Source organism: Heterodontus francisci, chromosome 18 (assembly GCF_036365525.1).
Source record: "Heterodontus francisci isolate sHetFra1 chromosome 18, sHetFra1.hap1, whole genome shotgun sequence".
Taxonomy (NCBI): Eukaryota; Metazoa; Chordata; class Chondrichthyes; order Heterodontiformes; family Heterodontidae; genus Heterodontus; species Heterodontus francisci.
In genome coordinates, this window is record NC_090388.1 from 47,466,467 (window position 1) to 47,481,323 (window position 14,857).

Below are 14,857 nucleotides of genomic sequence, written 5' to 3' on the forward strand. Positions count from 1 at the left end.
GGGTTTAGATGTGCTGTCATCCTGAGGGGTGGCCTCATGTTCTTTATCATTTGCACAACTATCCCTGCTTCCAGGCAGTAGCTACTAATCTATGGGAGGGCAGATTGTCAGAAATCCACTATCTGACCAAGGACCTATTCAATCAGTCTCCCTAGATGTGCAAGACTGAGGAGATGGTTGTACCCAGACCTTTCATGGCCTCAGTAAGATTATCCAAGGGACACGCTATTACTGGTGCCACAGACTGCTGTAGGAATGGGCCATCTGCAGTAACTATTGAGGTAACTACCCATGTTATGGCTGCCTGTAGTTGATGCCATGCACCAGACTCTAGTTAGTTCTAGTTAGTAATGGAATCCTCCACAGTCTCTGACATCTTATGGAATTTCCCTGGCAGGCAGTCAGATGCATTCAGTGACTGCTGGTACACAGAAATCATCTTTCTTTTAAAGCCTAGACCCACAAACTCTGAAGTCTTACCTTTTCAGCAGAGCTAGGATATGGCTTTCTGGTCAGCTGTTTCTTGAGCAGTTCTTTCCATCTGCACCAGCTTTTGTTCATCTGTGCTCAGTGAATCACCCAATGCAGATTTCTCTAACTCACTATTGATGCCACAAAGGGTGCTAATTTCTGTGCCAGTGCTTGGAGGGCAGAAATGTAGGGCAACCAAAGCCAGAGCTCCCTGGATGACGAGAGAGATAGAGAGTAAGATGAAGCAGAAACGGGGGCATATCACATGTGCCAGATTGATAATACAGCTGAGTTCAGGCTAAATATAAAACATTCAGTAGGGAAATGAAAAAGGAAATCAGAGAGGCAAAAAGAGAGTATGAGAAGAGACTAGCAACTAACATGAGAGAGAATCCAAAAGTTTTCTATAGCATGGAAATAGTAAAAGGGTAGTTAGAGGAGGGATGGGGCCGATTAGGGACCAAAAAGGGATCTACACAAGGAGGAGGAGGGCATTGTTGAGATGCTAAATGAATACTTTGCATTTGTCTTTACGAAAGACGAAGATGCTGCCAAAGTCATAGTGAAAGAGGAGGTAGTTGAGATAATACAAATTGGTAAAAGAATAATTCAGGACAAAATCAATTGTCACATGGACAAATGCGAGTTAATTAAGGAAAGCCAGCATGGATTACTTCAGGGAAAATCATGTATAACTAACCTGCTGGAGTTTTTTGAGGAAGTAACAGAGAGGGTTGATGAGAGGGCAATGCTGTTGATGTAGTGTACATGGACTTTCAAAAGGCTTTTGATAGAGTGCCACACAACAGACTTATGAGCAAACTTGTAGCTCATGGAATAAAAGGGATGGTAGCAACATGTATACGAAATTGGCTGAGTGACAGGAAACAAAGAGTAGTGGTTGAAGGATGTTTTTTGGGCTGGAGGAAGGTTTGTAGTGGAGTTCCCCAGGGATCAGTGTTGGGACCCTTGCTTTTCCTGTTATGTATTAATGACCTAGACCATGGTGTACAGGGCACAATTTCAAGGTTTGCAGATGATACGAAGCATGGAAGCATTGCGAACTGTGGGGAGGGTAGTGCAGAACTTCAAAAGGACAGGGGCAAGTTGGTGGAATGGGCAGACAGGTGGCAGATGAAGTTCAATGCAGAGAAATGTGAAGTGATTCATTTTGGTAGGAAGAACATGGAAAGACAATATAAAATGGAGGGTACAATTCTAAAGCGGGTGCAGGAGCAAAGTGTATATGTGTATATGTGCATAAGTCATTGAAGGTGACAGTACAGGTTGAGGGAGTGGTTAATAAAGCATACAGTATCCTGGGCTTTATTAATAGGGGCATAGAGTAGAAGAGCAAGGAAGTTATATTGAACTTGTATAAGACGCTAGTTCGGCCTCAGCTGGAGTATTGCGCCCAGTTCTGGGCGCTGCACTTGAGGAAAGACATGAGGGCATTGGAGAGAGTACAGAAAAGATTCACGAGAATGATTCCAGGGATGAAGAATTGCAGTTATGAAGATAGATTGGAAAAGTTAGGACTTTTTTCCTTGGAGAAGAGAAGGCTGAGAGGTGATATGATAGAGGTATTCAACATCATGAGGGGTCTGGACAGAGCAGATAGAGAGAAATTGTTCCCACTCGTGAAAGGATCGAGAATGAGAGGGCACAGGTTTAAACTAATAGGTAAGAGAAGCAAAAGTGACATGAGGAAAAACTTTTTCATGCAGTGAGTGGTTAAGGTCTGGAATGCGCTGCCTGAGAAAGTAATGGAGGCAGGTTCGATTGAAGCATTCAAATGGGAATTAGACAGTTAGGTGAAAAGGAAGAATGTGCAGGGTTATGGGGAGAAGGCAGGGGAATGGAACTGAGGGAGTTGCTGTTTCAGAGAGCCAGTGCAGACACGATGAGCCAAATGGCCTCCTTCTGCACTGTAACAGTTCTGTGATTCTGTGATAAAGAGGAGCTTTCGAAAGGCTTGTTGCACTTAAAGTTAATAAGTCACCAGGACCAGATCAAATGCATCTGTATATACGGAGGGAAATAAGGATGGAAATTGCGGAGGCACTGGCCATAATCTTTCAATGCTCTTTACATAGTTGGGTGGTGCCAGAGGACTGGAGAATTGGAAATGTTATACCTTTGTTCAAAAAACTACAGGGCCAGTCAGTTTAACCTTGGTGCTGGGAAAACTTTTAGAGACAAAAATCTGGGACACAATTAACAGTCAATTGGACAAATGCAGATGAACTAGGGAAAGCCGGGCACAGATTTTATAAAGGCAAATCATGTTTAACTGACTTGATTGAGTTTTTTGATGAGATATCAGAGAGGGTTGATAAGACTAATATGATTGATGTGGTATTTATGGACTTTCAAAAAACGTTTCATAAAGTGCCACGTAACAGGCTTACCAGCAAAGTTGAAGGCCATGGAATAAAAGGGAAAGTGGCAGCATGGATAAAGTTGGCTAAAGGACAAGGAACAGAGAGTAGAGGTGAATAGTTGTTTCTCAGACGGGTGGAAGGTATACAGTAGGTTTCCCCAGGGGTCGGTACTAGGACCACTTCTTTTCTTGATGTACAATAATGCCCTAGCCATTTCAAAATTTAAGTACATAAGAAATAGGAGCAGGAATAGACCATGTGGCCCCTTGAGACTGGTCCGTCATTCAGTAGGATCATAGCTGACCTTAGGCTTCAACTCAACTTTCCCAACCACTCCCCATATCCCTTCCTTCTCTGAAAGACCAAAAATCTGTCTATCTCAGCCTTAAATATATTCATGATGGAGCATCCACAACTCTCTCGGGTACAGAATTCCAAAGATTCACAACCCTTTGAGTGAAAAAATTTCTCCTTATCTCAATCCTCAATGATTGGCCCCTTATCCTGAGACTGTGCCCCCATGTTCTAGATTCCGCAGCCAGGGGAAATAGCCTTTCAGTGTGTACCCCAACAAGCTGCTTCAGAATCTTGTATGTTTCAATCGGATCACCTCTCATTCTTTTAAACTCCAGTGAGTATAGGCAGAATTTACTCAGCATCTCATCATAGGACAACACTCTCATCCCAGGAACTAATCAAGTGAACCTTCCTTAACAATGGAGACCAAAACTGCACACAGCGCTCCCGGTGTGGTCTCACCAAAGCCCTGTACAATTGTAGCAAAACTTCCTTTTTCTTGAACTGCAATCACCTTGCAAAAAAAACCAACATGCCATTTGCCTTCCTAATGGCTCGCTGTACCTGCATGTTAACTTTCTGTGTTCATTGTATGAGTGCACCCAAGTCCCTCTGATCATCAACATTTACAAGTTTCCCGTCTTTTCAAAGATATTCTGCTTTTCTATTCTTACTACCAAAGTGAATAACCTCACACTTCCCCACATTATACACCATCTGCCATCTTGTTGTCCACTCACTTAGCATGTCTATATCTCTACCTCTATATTTGCAGATGATACAAATCTCGGAAGTATTATGAATTCTGAGGAGGATAGTGATAGGCTTCAAGAGGGCATAAACAGGCTGGTGGAATGGGCTGATGAAATTTAAAGCAGAGAAGTGTGAAGTGATATATTTTGATAGAAAAAATGAAGAGAGGCAATATACAATAAAGTGGGTGCAGGAACAGAGAGACCTGGGGGTATATATGCACAAATCATTGAAGGTGGTAGAGCAGGTTAAGAAAGCAGTTAATAAGGCATATGGGATCCTGGATTTTTTAAATAGAGGCATAGAGTAAAAAAGCAAGGAAGTTATGATAAATCTTTATAAAATACTGGTTCGTCCTCAACTGGAGTATTGTGTCCAATTCTGGGCATCACACTTCAGGAAGCATATGAAGGCTTTGGAGATGGTGCTGAAAAGATTTACGAGAATGCTTACAGGGATGAAGGACTTCAGTTACTTGGATAGATTGGAGAAGCTGGGGTTATTCTCCTTAGAGGAGAAGGTTGAGAGAAGATTTGATGGAGGTGTTCAAAATCATGAGGGGCCTAGACAGAGTAGAGAGGGTGGAATGGCTCCCAATGACGGAAGCGTTGAGAACTAGAGGACACAGATTTAAGGTGATTGGCAAAAGAACCAATGACCGCGTGAGGAAAAACATTTTTTACACAGCGATTGGTTAGGATCTGGAATGCACTGCCCAACTATGGTGAAGGCAGATAAAATCGCGCCTTTCTAAAGGGAATTGGATAAGCACCTGAAGAGAAAACATTTGCAGGGCTACGGGGAAAGGGCAGGGGAGTGGGATTAACTGAGTTGCTCTTGAAGAGAGCCAGCATGGATATAACAGGCTGAATGGCCTCCTTCTGTGCTGTAACCATTCTATGATTATATAATTCTATAATTCAGATATTTGAGTTGCACAGCCTGAGGAGGGAAAACCTACTGAAATGTACCATTACTCACTTTGACCATTCCATGTATGCCGACTGTAACTGAACTATCTCTTCTTGAAAGGCAGCCCATTATTCTGTCACAGTTTTACCTGCCCATCTTTGATTCTAATTTATCTGGGACTGATCTGTTCTCGCCCTAATAAAATTGGTCCTCCTCCAATCTAGTACTTTTACTTCAGATTGCATTTTGTCCTTTTCCATGGATAACCTAAACCTTATCATACTATCATTACTGTTCCCTCAAAGTTCCCTGACACTTGATCTCCCTGACCCACCTCATTTCCCAGAACCAGATCCAGAAGTGCCTCCTTCTTCGTTGGGATGGAAACATACTGATCTAGAAAATTTTTCTGAGCACACTTCAGAAACTCTTCCCCCTTTATGCCCTTTACATTATTACAGTCCCAGTCTATATTAGGATTATTGATGTCCCCATTATCAGTACTCTATTGTTTTTGCACCTCTGTAATTTTCCTGCAAATTTGGTCCTCTATATCTTTCCCACTAGTTGGTGGCTTATAGTATGTACCTAGTTGTGTAATGGTACCTTGATTGTTCTTTAACTCTAACCAAATAGATTCTGTCCTTGACTCCTCCAGGACTTCCTCTCTCTCCAGGACTGTAATATTCTCCTTAATTATTACCACCACCCCTCCTTCTTTCTTTCCTTGCCTATCTTTCCTGAACACCTTATATCCAGGAATATTTAGTACCCAGTCCTGCCCTTTTTTGAGCCTGGTTTCCATTATATCATCATATTGCCAAGTGGCTGTTAGCACCTGCAGCTCACCAACCTTATTTACCACACTTTTTTTGCATTTACACAGTCTATCATCTGATAGATCTGGAAAAAAAGGATTAGCATACAGTGACATGGGTAAGCATCAACAGATAAGTGGCAGCACATTGTACCACCAGGTTGTCATGCTGTGTGTGAGTAGGTGACTGAGAGAGTTCAGTAGAAAGAGAAAAGAAACCAAAGATGCCCAGACACCCTGCTGTGCCAAGTCTCCAGCCTTGTCATCCTGATGCTGTGTGCAATTTGTCAATAATGTCAAAGTAGGCGTTTTCCATTGGTCTCAGAGTTTACAAAGTGGTAGGACTCCCTCATACTCTGTAGGGTGGAATCTTTGGCACTTTTAACATTTTTGGGCCGTTTCTGGGTCCCGACCCTGCTCAGGTCAGCAGTGCGCTGGCGAAATCTTAGGGGAGGCAGCCAGTTAGCAGGTGCCTCTGCGTTTCCCATCCAGTTAGGAAGGTAGGTGGATCAGGGATGCAGGAGGGTCCACAGGAACGCCTGTACAGCAGCCCCACTAGGAGAAGTGCTGCTGAAGAAGCGGGAGACCTAGAGGGCACCTCAAAATGGATGCGCTCATGAAAGGCTCTAAAATCAGTTTAAAAAACAAGGTCCAGAACTGTGAGGGGCCCCAGAGTGGACAGGGAACCCCTCTACAAGATTGCCTGTGGCTGCAATTGGACCTCTTTGAGCCTTGCAGCTCCCGGCTACTGGCATTTCATTCAGCCTCGTATGGCTCTCCAACCCTCCATTGAGAGGCCACCTCTGAAGCATTGCTAGGCTCCCAATACAGCAGGAGGCCCATGCGATGGTGGAATAATGTCAGAAAATGGCCTTTGATTGAGGCCTTAATTACATTGATTGCCTGCCTGTCTTCATTAAGTGGGTTGCCAGTGACAGCCCAACCCTGGGAAACCGCCCAAAGGTGGGACCATGTCGGGCAGCCAACACAACGGGGATTTCTACTACTTTCCCGGACCTTCCCACTTCCAAATCCACCTCCAAGGGGCCACGAAAATTCTGGCCATAGTCTCCCTTCAGTTGTGTTTCAGCCTGTCTTGCAGTGGAACTGGTAAATATGTGACATGTTTAGGAATTTTCAAGATGTAAGAGGCAATTTTCTATTGTGTGCATGATGATAGCAAGAAGCTGCAAGTGAAGCCAAGATGGAAAAGTAGTTGTGAGGACACTAACTAGTAAGTTTTGAGGTTAAATGTGAGCAGAAAGGTGATGCAGTGAAATGCACCCTACTGACTTGAAGAGAAGCATGTGAAGTATGGAAGGTAAGGATTGATAGTGTTGAGGCTAAAGTAGAGTTCTTCATGCAAAAGGTGGTAGAAGTTTGGAACTCCTTCCCAAAAAAAGCAGTAGATGCTAGCTCAATTAATAATTTCAAGTCTGAGATTGATAGATTTTTACTGGACAAGGTTATAAAAGGTTATGGAGCCAAGGTAGGTGGATAGTTTTCAGATGCAGTTCAGCTATTATCTCATTGGATGGTGGAACAGTCTTGAAGGACTGAATGGCTTACTCCTATTTCTGTGGGGGGGGTGGGGGGGGTTTATTGCATTTTGCAAATACTTTCCTAAAGTCTGGCTATCTATCTCTCCTGCAGGTCCTGGTCTAGCTTTTATTGTCTATCCAAAGGCATTGACATTGATACCTTTCCCTCAGCTCTGGTCCTCTTTGTTCTTTATCATGATCATCCTGCTGGGTCTGGACAGTCAGGTAACTGGTCTAAAAGGTTCAAATAACTGTTCCTTGCTTTCCCCAAACAGCGATTGATTTTAGGCTGAGCATTGAGTTTGAGTTTCAAGTTAATGACCATCTATTTTATCTTTTTCCTGACTGGCGCACCAATGTTTCTTATTTGAATTGATAGAAATTCTTAAAATGATTGGTTTCAGATATTTTATTTTATTTATTTAGAGATACAGCACTGAAACAGGCCCTTCGGCCCACCGAGTCTGTGCCGACCAACAACCACCCATTTATACTAACCCTGCAGTAATCCCATATTCCCTACCTACACTCGGGGCAATTTACAACGGCCAATTTACCTATCAACCTGCAAGTCTTTGGCTGTGGGAGGAAACCGGAGCACCCGGGGAAAACCCACGCAGTCACAGGGAGAACTTGCAAACTCCGCACAGGCAGTACCCAGAACTGAACCCGGGTCGCTGGAGCTGTGAGGCTACAGTGCTAACCACTGCGCCACTGTGCCACCCCTAAATATTCTGGTAGCAACATTAAATTATGTTAACTTGTTTCACATTTGATGACACTGACCATTGTGTGCTTTGCCTGATGATCCCATTAATGTTTGCCTTCAGGGTTATGAGATCAGGGGTCAGAGATCAGGGAGGTTGGGGCTGGGAGCAGGAGAGATCAGCGATTGTGCCGCAAGATCATGGTCACATGGCCAGGAACGGGGGAGGTTGGAGATTGGGACTGCGAGATCAGGGGTGCGAAGCCGCAGGGCAGGAAAGGTTGGGGTAGGGAGAGAGGAAGATCGAGTGTTGAGGCCGCTAGGTCAGGGGTGCTGGGATTCGGGGATATCAGAAATTGGAGACTAGAAAAGCTGGGTTTGTTCTCCTTAGATGAGAGAAGGTCAATGGGATTGAGGAGTTTTGGCAGTCAATAAGAAGAAAGTGTTTCAACTGGCTGGAGGATTGATTACCAAAGGATACAGATTTAAAATAGTTGTCAAAATAACAAGAGGGGACATGATAAGAATTTTTTGACACAGTGAGTTGTTATGATATGGAATGCACTGCTTGAAAGAGTAGCAGAGGTAAATTCAATCATAACTTTCAAGAGGGAATTCGATATAAACATGGAAAGGGTAATTTACAGGATTATGGAGACAGCGCAGGGTGGTGGGAAGATTTGGATAGCTCTTTTAAAAAGTCAGCACAGGCACCATGCACCGGATGGCCTCCATTTGTACTGTAAGACTCTACGGCTGAGATTTTTTGAGGCTCCCTGAGGCGGTGGGCACAGAGAGTCATGGCGAGTGGCGGGGGTTGGGGGGCGAGGTGGCAGAGTGGAGGGCCTGTCGCCTCCTCGTCGCCCAGCGATCTTCCCAGGGCATACTAGGCCAATGATGGTCTTCCTGCCCAAAGGCCAATCGAGGCCCTTAAGTGGCATATTAAGGGCCTTTTCCTGCTGCTGCTGGGAATCTTGCCAGCGGTGGGGCGGGGTGGGGGTGTGGGGTGGTAGCTCTGCCGCATGGGGGAATGCCTTGTAAAACGAGGTGCCCTCCCTCCGGGCTTGGGGGGGGTGTGGGGTGTCCCTCCTTCGTGGGCAATTTGTGTCCCACAGAGGGCCCCAACAAGAACAACTTCCCCACCCCCACCCCCAGCTCCCCCTACCCCCTGAACTGCACAATCATCACCGGGGCCTTCCAACTGGCCCTGGCAACCCCGCATCACCTACCCCTGTTCTCGGGTTCCAGCGCTGGGCCTAGGTCCAAGTCCTCTGCAGTACCGGCAGTGACCACTGCGCCCAGTGGCACTGCTAAGCTGCTGGCCCTCTGATTGGCTGGCAGCTCTTGGAGGTGGGATCCCCGTCCCTTTAAACTCTTTCGAGGGATAGGGATCTCACCTACTAAAACTTTGATTCAAAAAGACTGGAATATCGCTCCAGATGGTGGTGGGGGTGGGGGGCACTAAAAGACAGAGGCATGGCTCCCCCTGCCTTTACAGCCCTGCACCAGGAACCCCACCTCCAGTATAAAATCCAGCCCTATGAATCTAAGAGGTTTCCAATATACAATTCTGATAATCCTACCTTCATGTACACAAAAGTATCTGCCTAATAAGATTTGTTTTGTTGAGCCTTCTGTCTGGTAATTAGTTCTTGTTTTAGTTTGTAGCTGTGGAAGGCCTGGCGACAGCAACAATAGATATGTTTCCTGGAATTTTCCAAAGAAAATGCTCTAGGGAGTTTCTTATTGTGGGCATCTCAATCTTTTCATTTACTATTGGGCTCCTGATGGTAACAGAGGTGAGAGGTTGTTTTTCTGGAGCTCTAAATGTTTTGAAAAACCTTTGATTGAGTATGAGTTGAATGTGTTTGATGCAGTAATCTGTAGCAGCATGAAGGTCTCATCCTGGAACTGACTGTCACAGCAGTTCTTTCCTATCCTGCATTTTTAAATATAGCATTACCTTGTTAAAAACCACGGCTATGGAATTTGTGCTGTTTCTACTGGTCTTCTGCCATAAATCTGGGCCTCTGGCCTTGCTTCTCATTGTGTCAGAGGTCATGACCAGCCTTCTCTGTGCCAGAGACCCTGACCAACATTCTTATTGTGTTAGAGACTCTAACCAGTCTTCTCTCTGAGACAGAGACCCTGATCAGCCTACTAAATGAGTCAGGGACCCTGACCAGACTTCTATCTGAAAAAGAGACCTTAACAAACCTCCTCAGTGAGACAGGGACTCTGACCAGCCTTCTCACTGAATGAGAGACTCTGACCAGTTTTCTCACTGAGGTTGAACGACAGCATGAAGCTCTGTTATTCCCTTAAATGATTTCAGATTTGAAGATCATCATGAAGTTTTAATTTCTGAGCATATTGAAAATGCCTAGAAATCTCTAGCAATAAAAGATCCAAAGATAATTAAGTTAGCATTCAAGAAGATTTAATAAGCATTTTATATCATTTTATGTTTTAAGAGAAGCAATAATTGATTTTGATTCACCTGTTTGTTGTTACTGACTATCATTCGAAATGCAGGCTTCATAGCACAGAACCTGAGGCCTTTATCTCTGTTTCTCTTCCTCCAGGGCGGAATGTATATTTTTCAGCTGTTGGACTACTACGCAGTCAGTGGGACATCTGTGCTGTTCCTGGCAATTTTTGAAGCATTCTGTATCAGTTGGGTATATGGTATGTAAATGACTTAGACACATGGTGAAGCATTATAGAATGAAATCAAAATACTTTGAAAGATTATGACTGAGAGGAGAGATACAGTGGCCCTGATTTTAACTCTGAGCAGGTTTTAGGTGGGTGGTAGAGTGATTGAGAGTGACAAGTGTTGCCCTTTTTCAGGATGTCAGGATGTCTGCTTCCTCATCAACCCCTAACCAGTACTAACCATAGTGTCAGAAGGTCAGCTAGGCCAGATAGTCCAGGCAGCAACCAAAGTATTGCAGTCTGCTGTCAGTCCCACCGAGGTTCGAGTTCCCAGGTGTCACCGACCATAAGCATTTCAAGGGTTCTCACATGAGCAATATCAGCTCTGCTGAAGCCACTACAGGAACACCTCATAGGAGTAGTAGAATGAGTAAACCTTCTTTTCAGAAAAAGCACTGTGGATTTCTCATTTGAGTGACAAAATAATTCACTACAATATTGTGTTTGGAATTAAAATCAATGCCTTTATTATATTTGCAGCTTTGGTCTATGGTTTCTACTCATTGTAACTCCTTTATCTGTATTGTTGGTATTTCTTTGATATAGAAGTTGGCTGAATGATTTCATGTTTTTCAATACAGAATCAAGGAAATAGTGAAGGGATAGCAAGAACTGTTAATGCTAAGGGTCTTTTTCTGACTTTAAGTAAGGGAGGTTGAGGAGGTTACCAAAAGTGCTGTTCTATCAACTGCCCCCTGGTCTGTTTGGCTGTGATGCCTTCTGCTGGCCTTCCTTCTGGTGTTTTGTCTTTGCCTTCATCCAATTCTTCCTTATCTGATGATATCTCCTGTTGTTGTGGCTCCTCCAACCCCAATCCTCTTTGCATTGCCAGGGTTGTGCAGAATACAGCAAACTACAATGATGCAGCCACTTTGTCGAGGCCATATTGTAGGGAGTACCCAAAGAGATCAAATTTTCTGAACCATTGCTTCAAAATGCTAATGGTATGCTTTACAATGTTCAGAAGGTCCTGAGGCTCTCAGTTTGCCTGTTTTGCTTAGGTGTGTTGAGGTGATGGATTTTTATCATCAGTCAGGTGAGATGGAAATGTCCTGTATCCCTTTACAGCCATCCACTAACTATTCTGAATAGGTGGAAAAGTGAAGAAATGGATGAGTATTGCAGAATGATGGCAAATGTCAGTAAAATCATCACCAGCTTGCATTACCCTTCTGTGGTGATCACACATCTGTTGACCATGGAGTGGACCCTTACTATTCACATAAGCTGCTGGCTCTTTTTTAAAAATTTATTTAGTCATTTAGGGGATGTGGCTGTCATTGGCAAGGCCAGCATTTATTGCCCATCCCTAATTGCCTTTGAAAAAGTGGTGGTGAGTCACCTATTTGAACCGCTGCAGCGCATTTTACATAGGGAGTTCCAGGATTTTGACCCAGTGACAATGAGGGAACAGCAATGTATTTCCAGGATGTTATGTGACTCAGAGGGGAACTTGGAGATGGTGCTGTTCCCTTGTGCTTGCTGCCCTTGTCCTTCTTGGTGGTAGAGATTGCAGGTTTGGAAGATGCTTTCAAAGAAGCCTTGATGGGTTGCTGGCATGTATCTTGTAAATGGTACACACTGCAGCCACAGTGTGTCAGTGGTAGAGGGGGTGCCAATAAACCGGGCTGTTTTGTCCTGGATGGTGACAAACTTCTTGAGTGTTTGGAGTTGCACTCATCCAGGCAAGTGGAGAGTATTCCATCACTCTCCTGACTTGTGTCTTGTAGATGGTGGACAGGCTTTGGGGATTCAGGAGGTGCGTTACTCGCTGCAGAATTCCCAGCCTCTGACCTGCTCTTGTAGCCATATAATTTCTGACCTACTCTTGTAGCCAAGACTCTATATTTTTGGAGTCAGGTTTCACAGAAGGCATCGCTTCCTTACATACTGATGCCCACTCTCCAAGGTCTACAGGCCAACAATGTTTTACTTAGATTTTTCTGGTCATCAGTGCCTGATCAGGTTGTGCTTCTCCTCGGTGGCTATTGGAGAAATATGTTAAGGGCTGGCTAAAGCTCACTTGCGTGAGGAGAACAGTGTTTTTTTAATACTAGTCAAGGTCACTACTGTCTTGAAATTCCCTGTAAATGGATCCTCCCATGCAGAATCTAATGATCTTTGCCACATTAGTCAACCAGCTGCTCATCAAGAAGGTTACTTATCCTCTATTCAGTACAATTCATATCCTTCCTAAACAAGGTTTGAACACAAGAGAAGCCAGCCACTGCTGCAAATGCCAGGAGTCTCTCATTACTGTTGGAATCCATCAGAAAGTTAATGTAGAGTCATAGAGTCATTTACGACACAAAGGAGGCCATTTGTCCCATCGAGTCCATTCCACCTCTCCACAGAGCTATGCAGTCAGTCCCACTCCCAGGCTCGATCCCCATAGCGCTGCAAATCTATTTATCTCAGGTGGCCATCCAACTTCCTCTTGAGGTCATTGCTTCCACCACCTTTATGGGCAGTGAGTTCCAGGTCATTACCACCAGCAGCATAAAAATAATATTTCCTCATATTCCCCCTGCATCTTTTGCCAAAAATTTTCAGACTGTGTCCCCTTAGTTCTTGCACTATTTGTTGATGGGAACAGTTTTTCCTTGTCTAACTTATCTAAGCCTGTCATAATCTTGTACATTTCTATTAAATCTCCCTTCAATCTCCTTTGTTCTAAGGAGAACAACCCAGCTTTTCCAACCTAAACTTGTAGCTAAAATTCTCCATCCCTGGAACCATTCTGGTAAATCTCCTTTGCACCCTCTCAAGCACCTTCACATCCTAACTTAAGTGTAGTCTCCAGAACTGGATGCAATACTCCAGTTGGAGCCGAACCAGTGCTTTTTATTTGTTTATGGGAAGTGGGAGTCGCTGGCTAGGCCAGCATTTATTGCCCATCCCTCATTGCCCTTGAGAAGTTAATGGTGAGATGCTTTCTTGAACAGCTGCAGTCCTTGGGGTGTAGGTACACTCACAGTGCTGTTAGGAAGGGAGATGCAGGAGCTTGACCCAGCAGCAGTGAAGGAATGGCGATATAGTTCCAAGTCAGGATGGTGTGCATATTGGAGGGGAAGTTGTAGGTGGTGGTGTTCCCATGTATCTGCTGCCCTTGTCCATCCAGATGCAGGGTTGGAAGGTACTGTCGAAGGAGCCTTGGTGAGTTGTTGCAGTGCATCTTGTAGATGGTACACACTGCTGCCACTGTGTGTCAGTGGTAAAAGGAGAGAATGTTGAAGGTGGTGGATGGGGTGCCAATCAGGTGGGCTGCTTTGTGCTGGATGGTGTCGAGCTTCTTGAGTGTTGTTGGAACTGCACACATCCGGGCAAGTGGAGAATATTCCATCACACTCCTGACTTGTGCCTTGTAGATGGTGACTGGCATTGGCGAGACAGGAGGTGAGTTACTCACTGCAGAATTCCCAGCCTCTGAGCTGCTCTTCTCGCCACAGTATTTATGTGGCTGGTCCAGTTCAGTTTCTGCTCAATGGCTGACTAGAGGGGAGACTATATTGGACTTGGTGCTTGGCAACGAACCAGGCCAGGTGGCAGATCTCTCGGTGGGAGAGCATTTCGGTGATAATGATCACAACTCCCTGACCTTTACTATAGTCATGGAGAGGGACAGGAGCAGACAGGAAGGGAAAATATTTAATTGGGGGAGGGGGAATTACAATGCTATTAAGCAGGAACTGGGGAGCATAAATTGGGAACAGATGTTCTCAGGGAAATGCACAACAGAAATGTGGAGGTTGTTTAGGGAGCACTTGCTGCGACTGCTGGATAGGTTTGTCCCGATGAGGCAGGGAAGGGATGGGAGGGTGAAGGAACCTTGGATGACAAGAGATGTGGAACAGCTAGTCGAGGAAGAAGGAAGCTTACTTAAGGTTGAGGAAGCAAGGATCAGACAGGGTTCTAGAGGGTTACAAGGTAGCCAGGAAGGAACTGAAGAATGGACTTAGGAGAGCGAGAAGGGGACATGAAAAAGTCTTGTCAGGTAGGATTAAGGAAAATCCCAAGGCGTTCTACACTTATGTGAGGAACAAGAGGATGGCCAGAGTGAGGGTAGGGCCGATCAGGGATAGTGGAGGGAACTTGTGCCTGGAGTCGGAGGAGGTAGGGGAGGTCCTAAATGAATACTTTGCTTCAGTATTCACTAGTGAGAGGGACCTGGTCGTTTGTGAGGACAGCGTGGAACAGGCTGATATGCTCGAACAGGTTGAGGTTAAGAGGGAGGATGTGCTGGAAATTTTGAATGATA

General features: G+C 44.7%; 1 protein-coding gene across 6 annotated transcripts in view; it reads left to right on the top strand.

Moving 5' to 3' along the window:
- Positions 1–14,857, top strand: part of LOC137379599 (sodium- and chloride-dependent GABA transporter 2-like) — a 77,220-nt gene that overhangs the window by 42,203 nt on the left and 20,160 nt on the right. For all 6 annotated transcript variants that reach the window (XM_068050660.1, XM_068050658.1, XM_068050663.1 and 3 more), the window contains 3 exons: positions 7,288–7,400; positions 9,543–9,680; positions 10,467–10,569. In XM_068050660.1, coding sequence (XP_067906761.1) covers positions 7,288–7,400; positions 9,543–9,680; positions 10,467–10,569 — 354 coding nt within the window. The remainder of the gene's footprint in view (positions 1–7,287; positions 7,401–9,542; positions 9,681–10,466; positions 10,570–14,857) is intronic.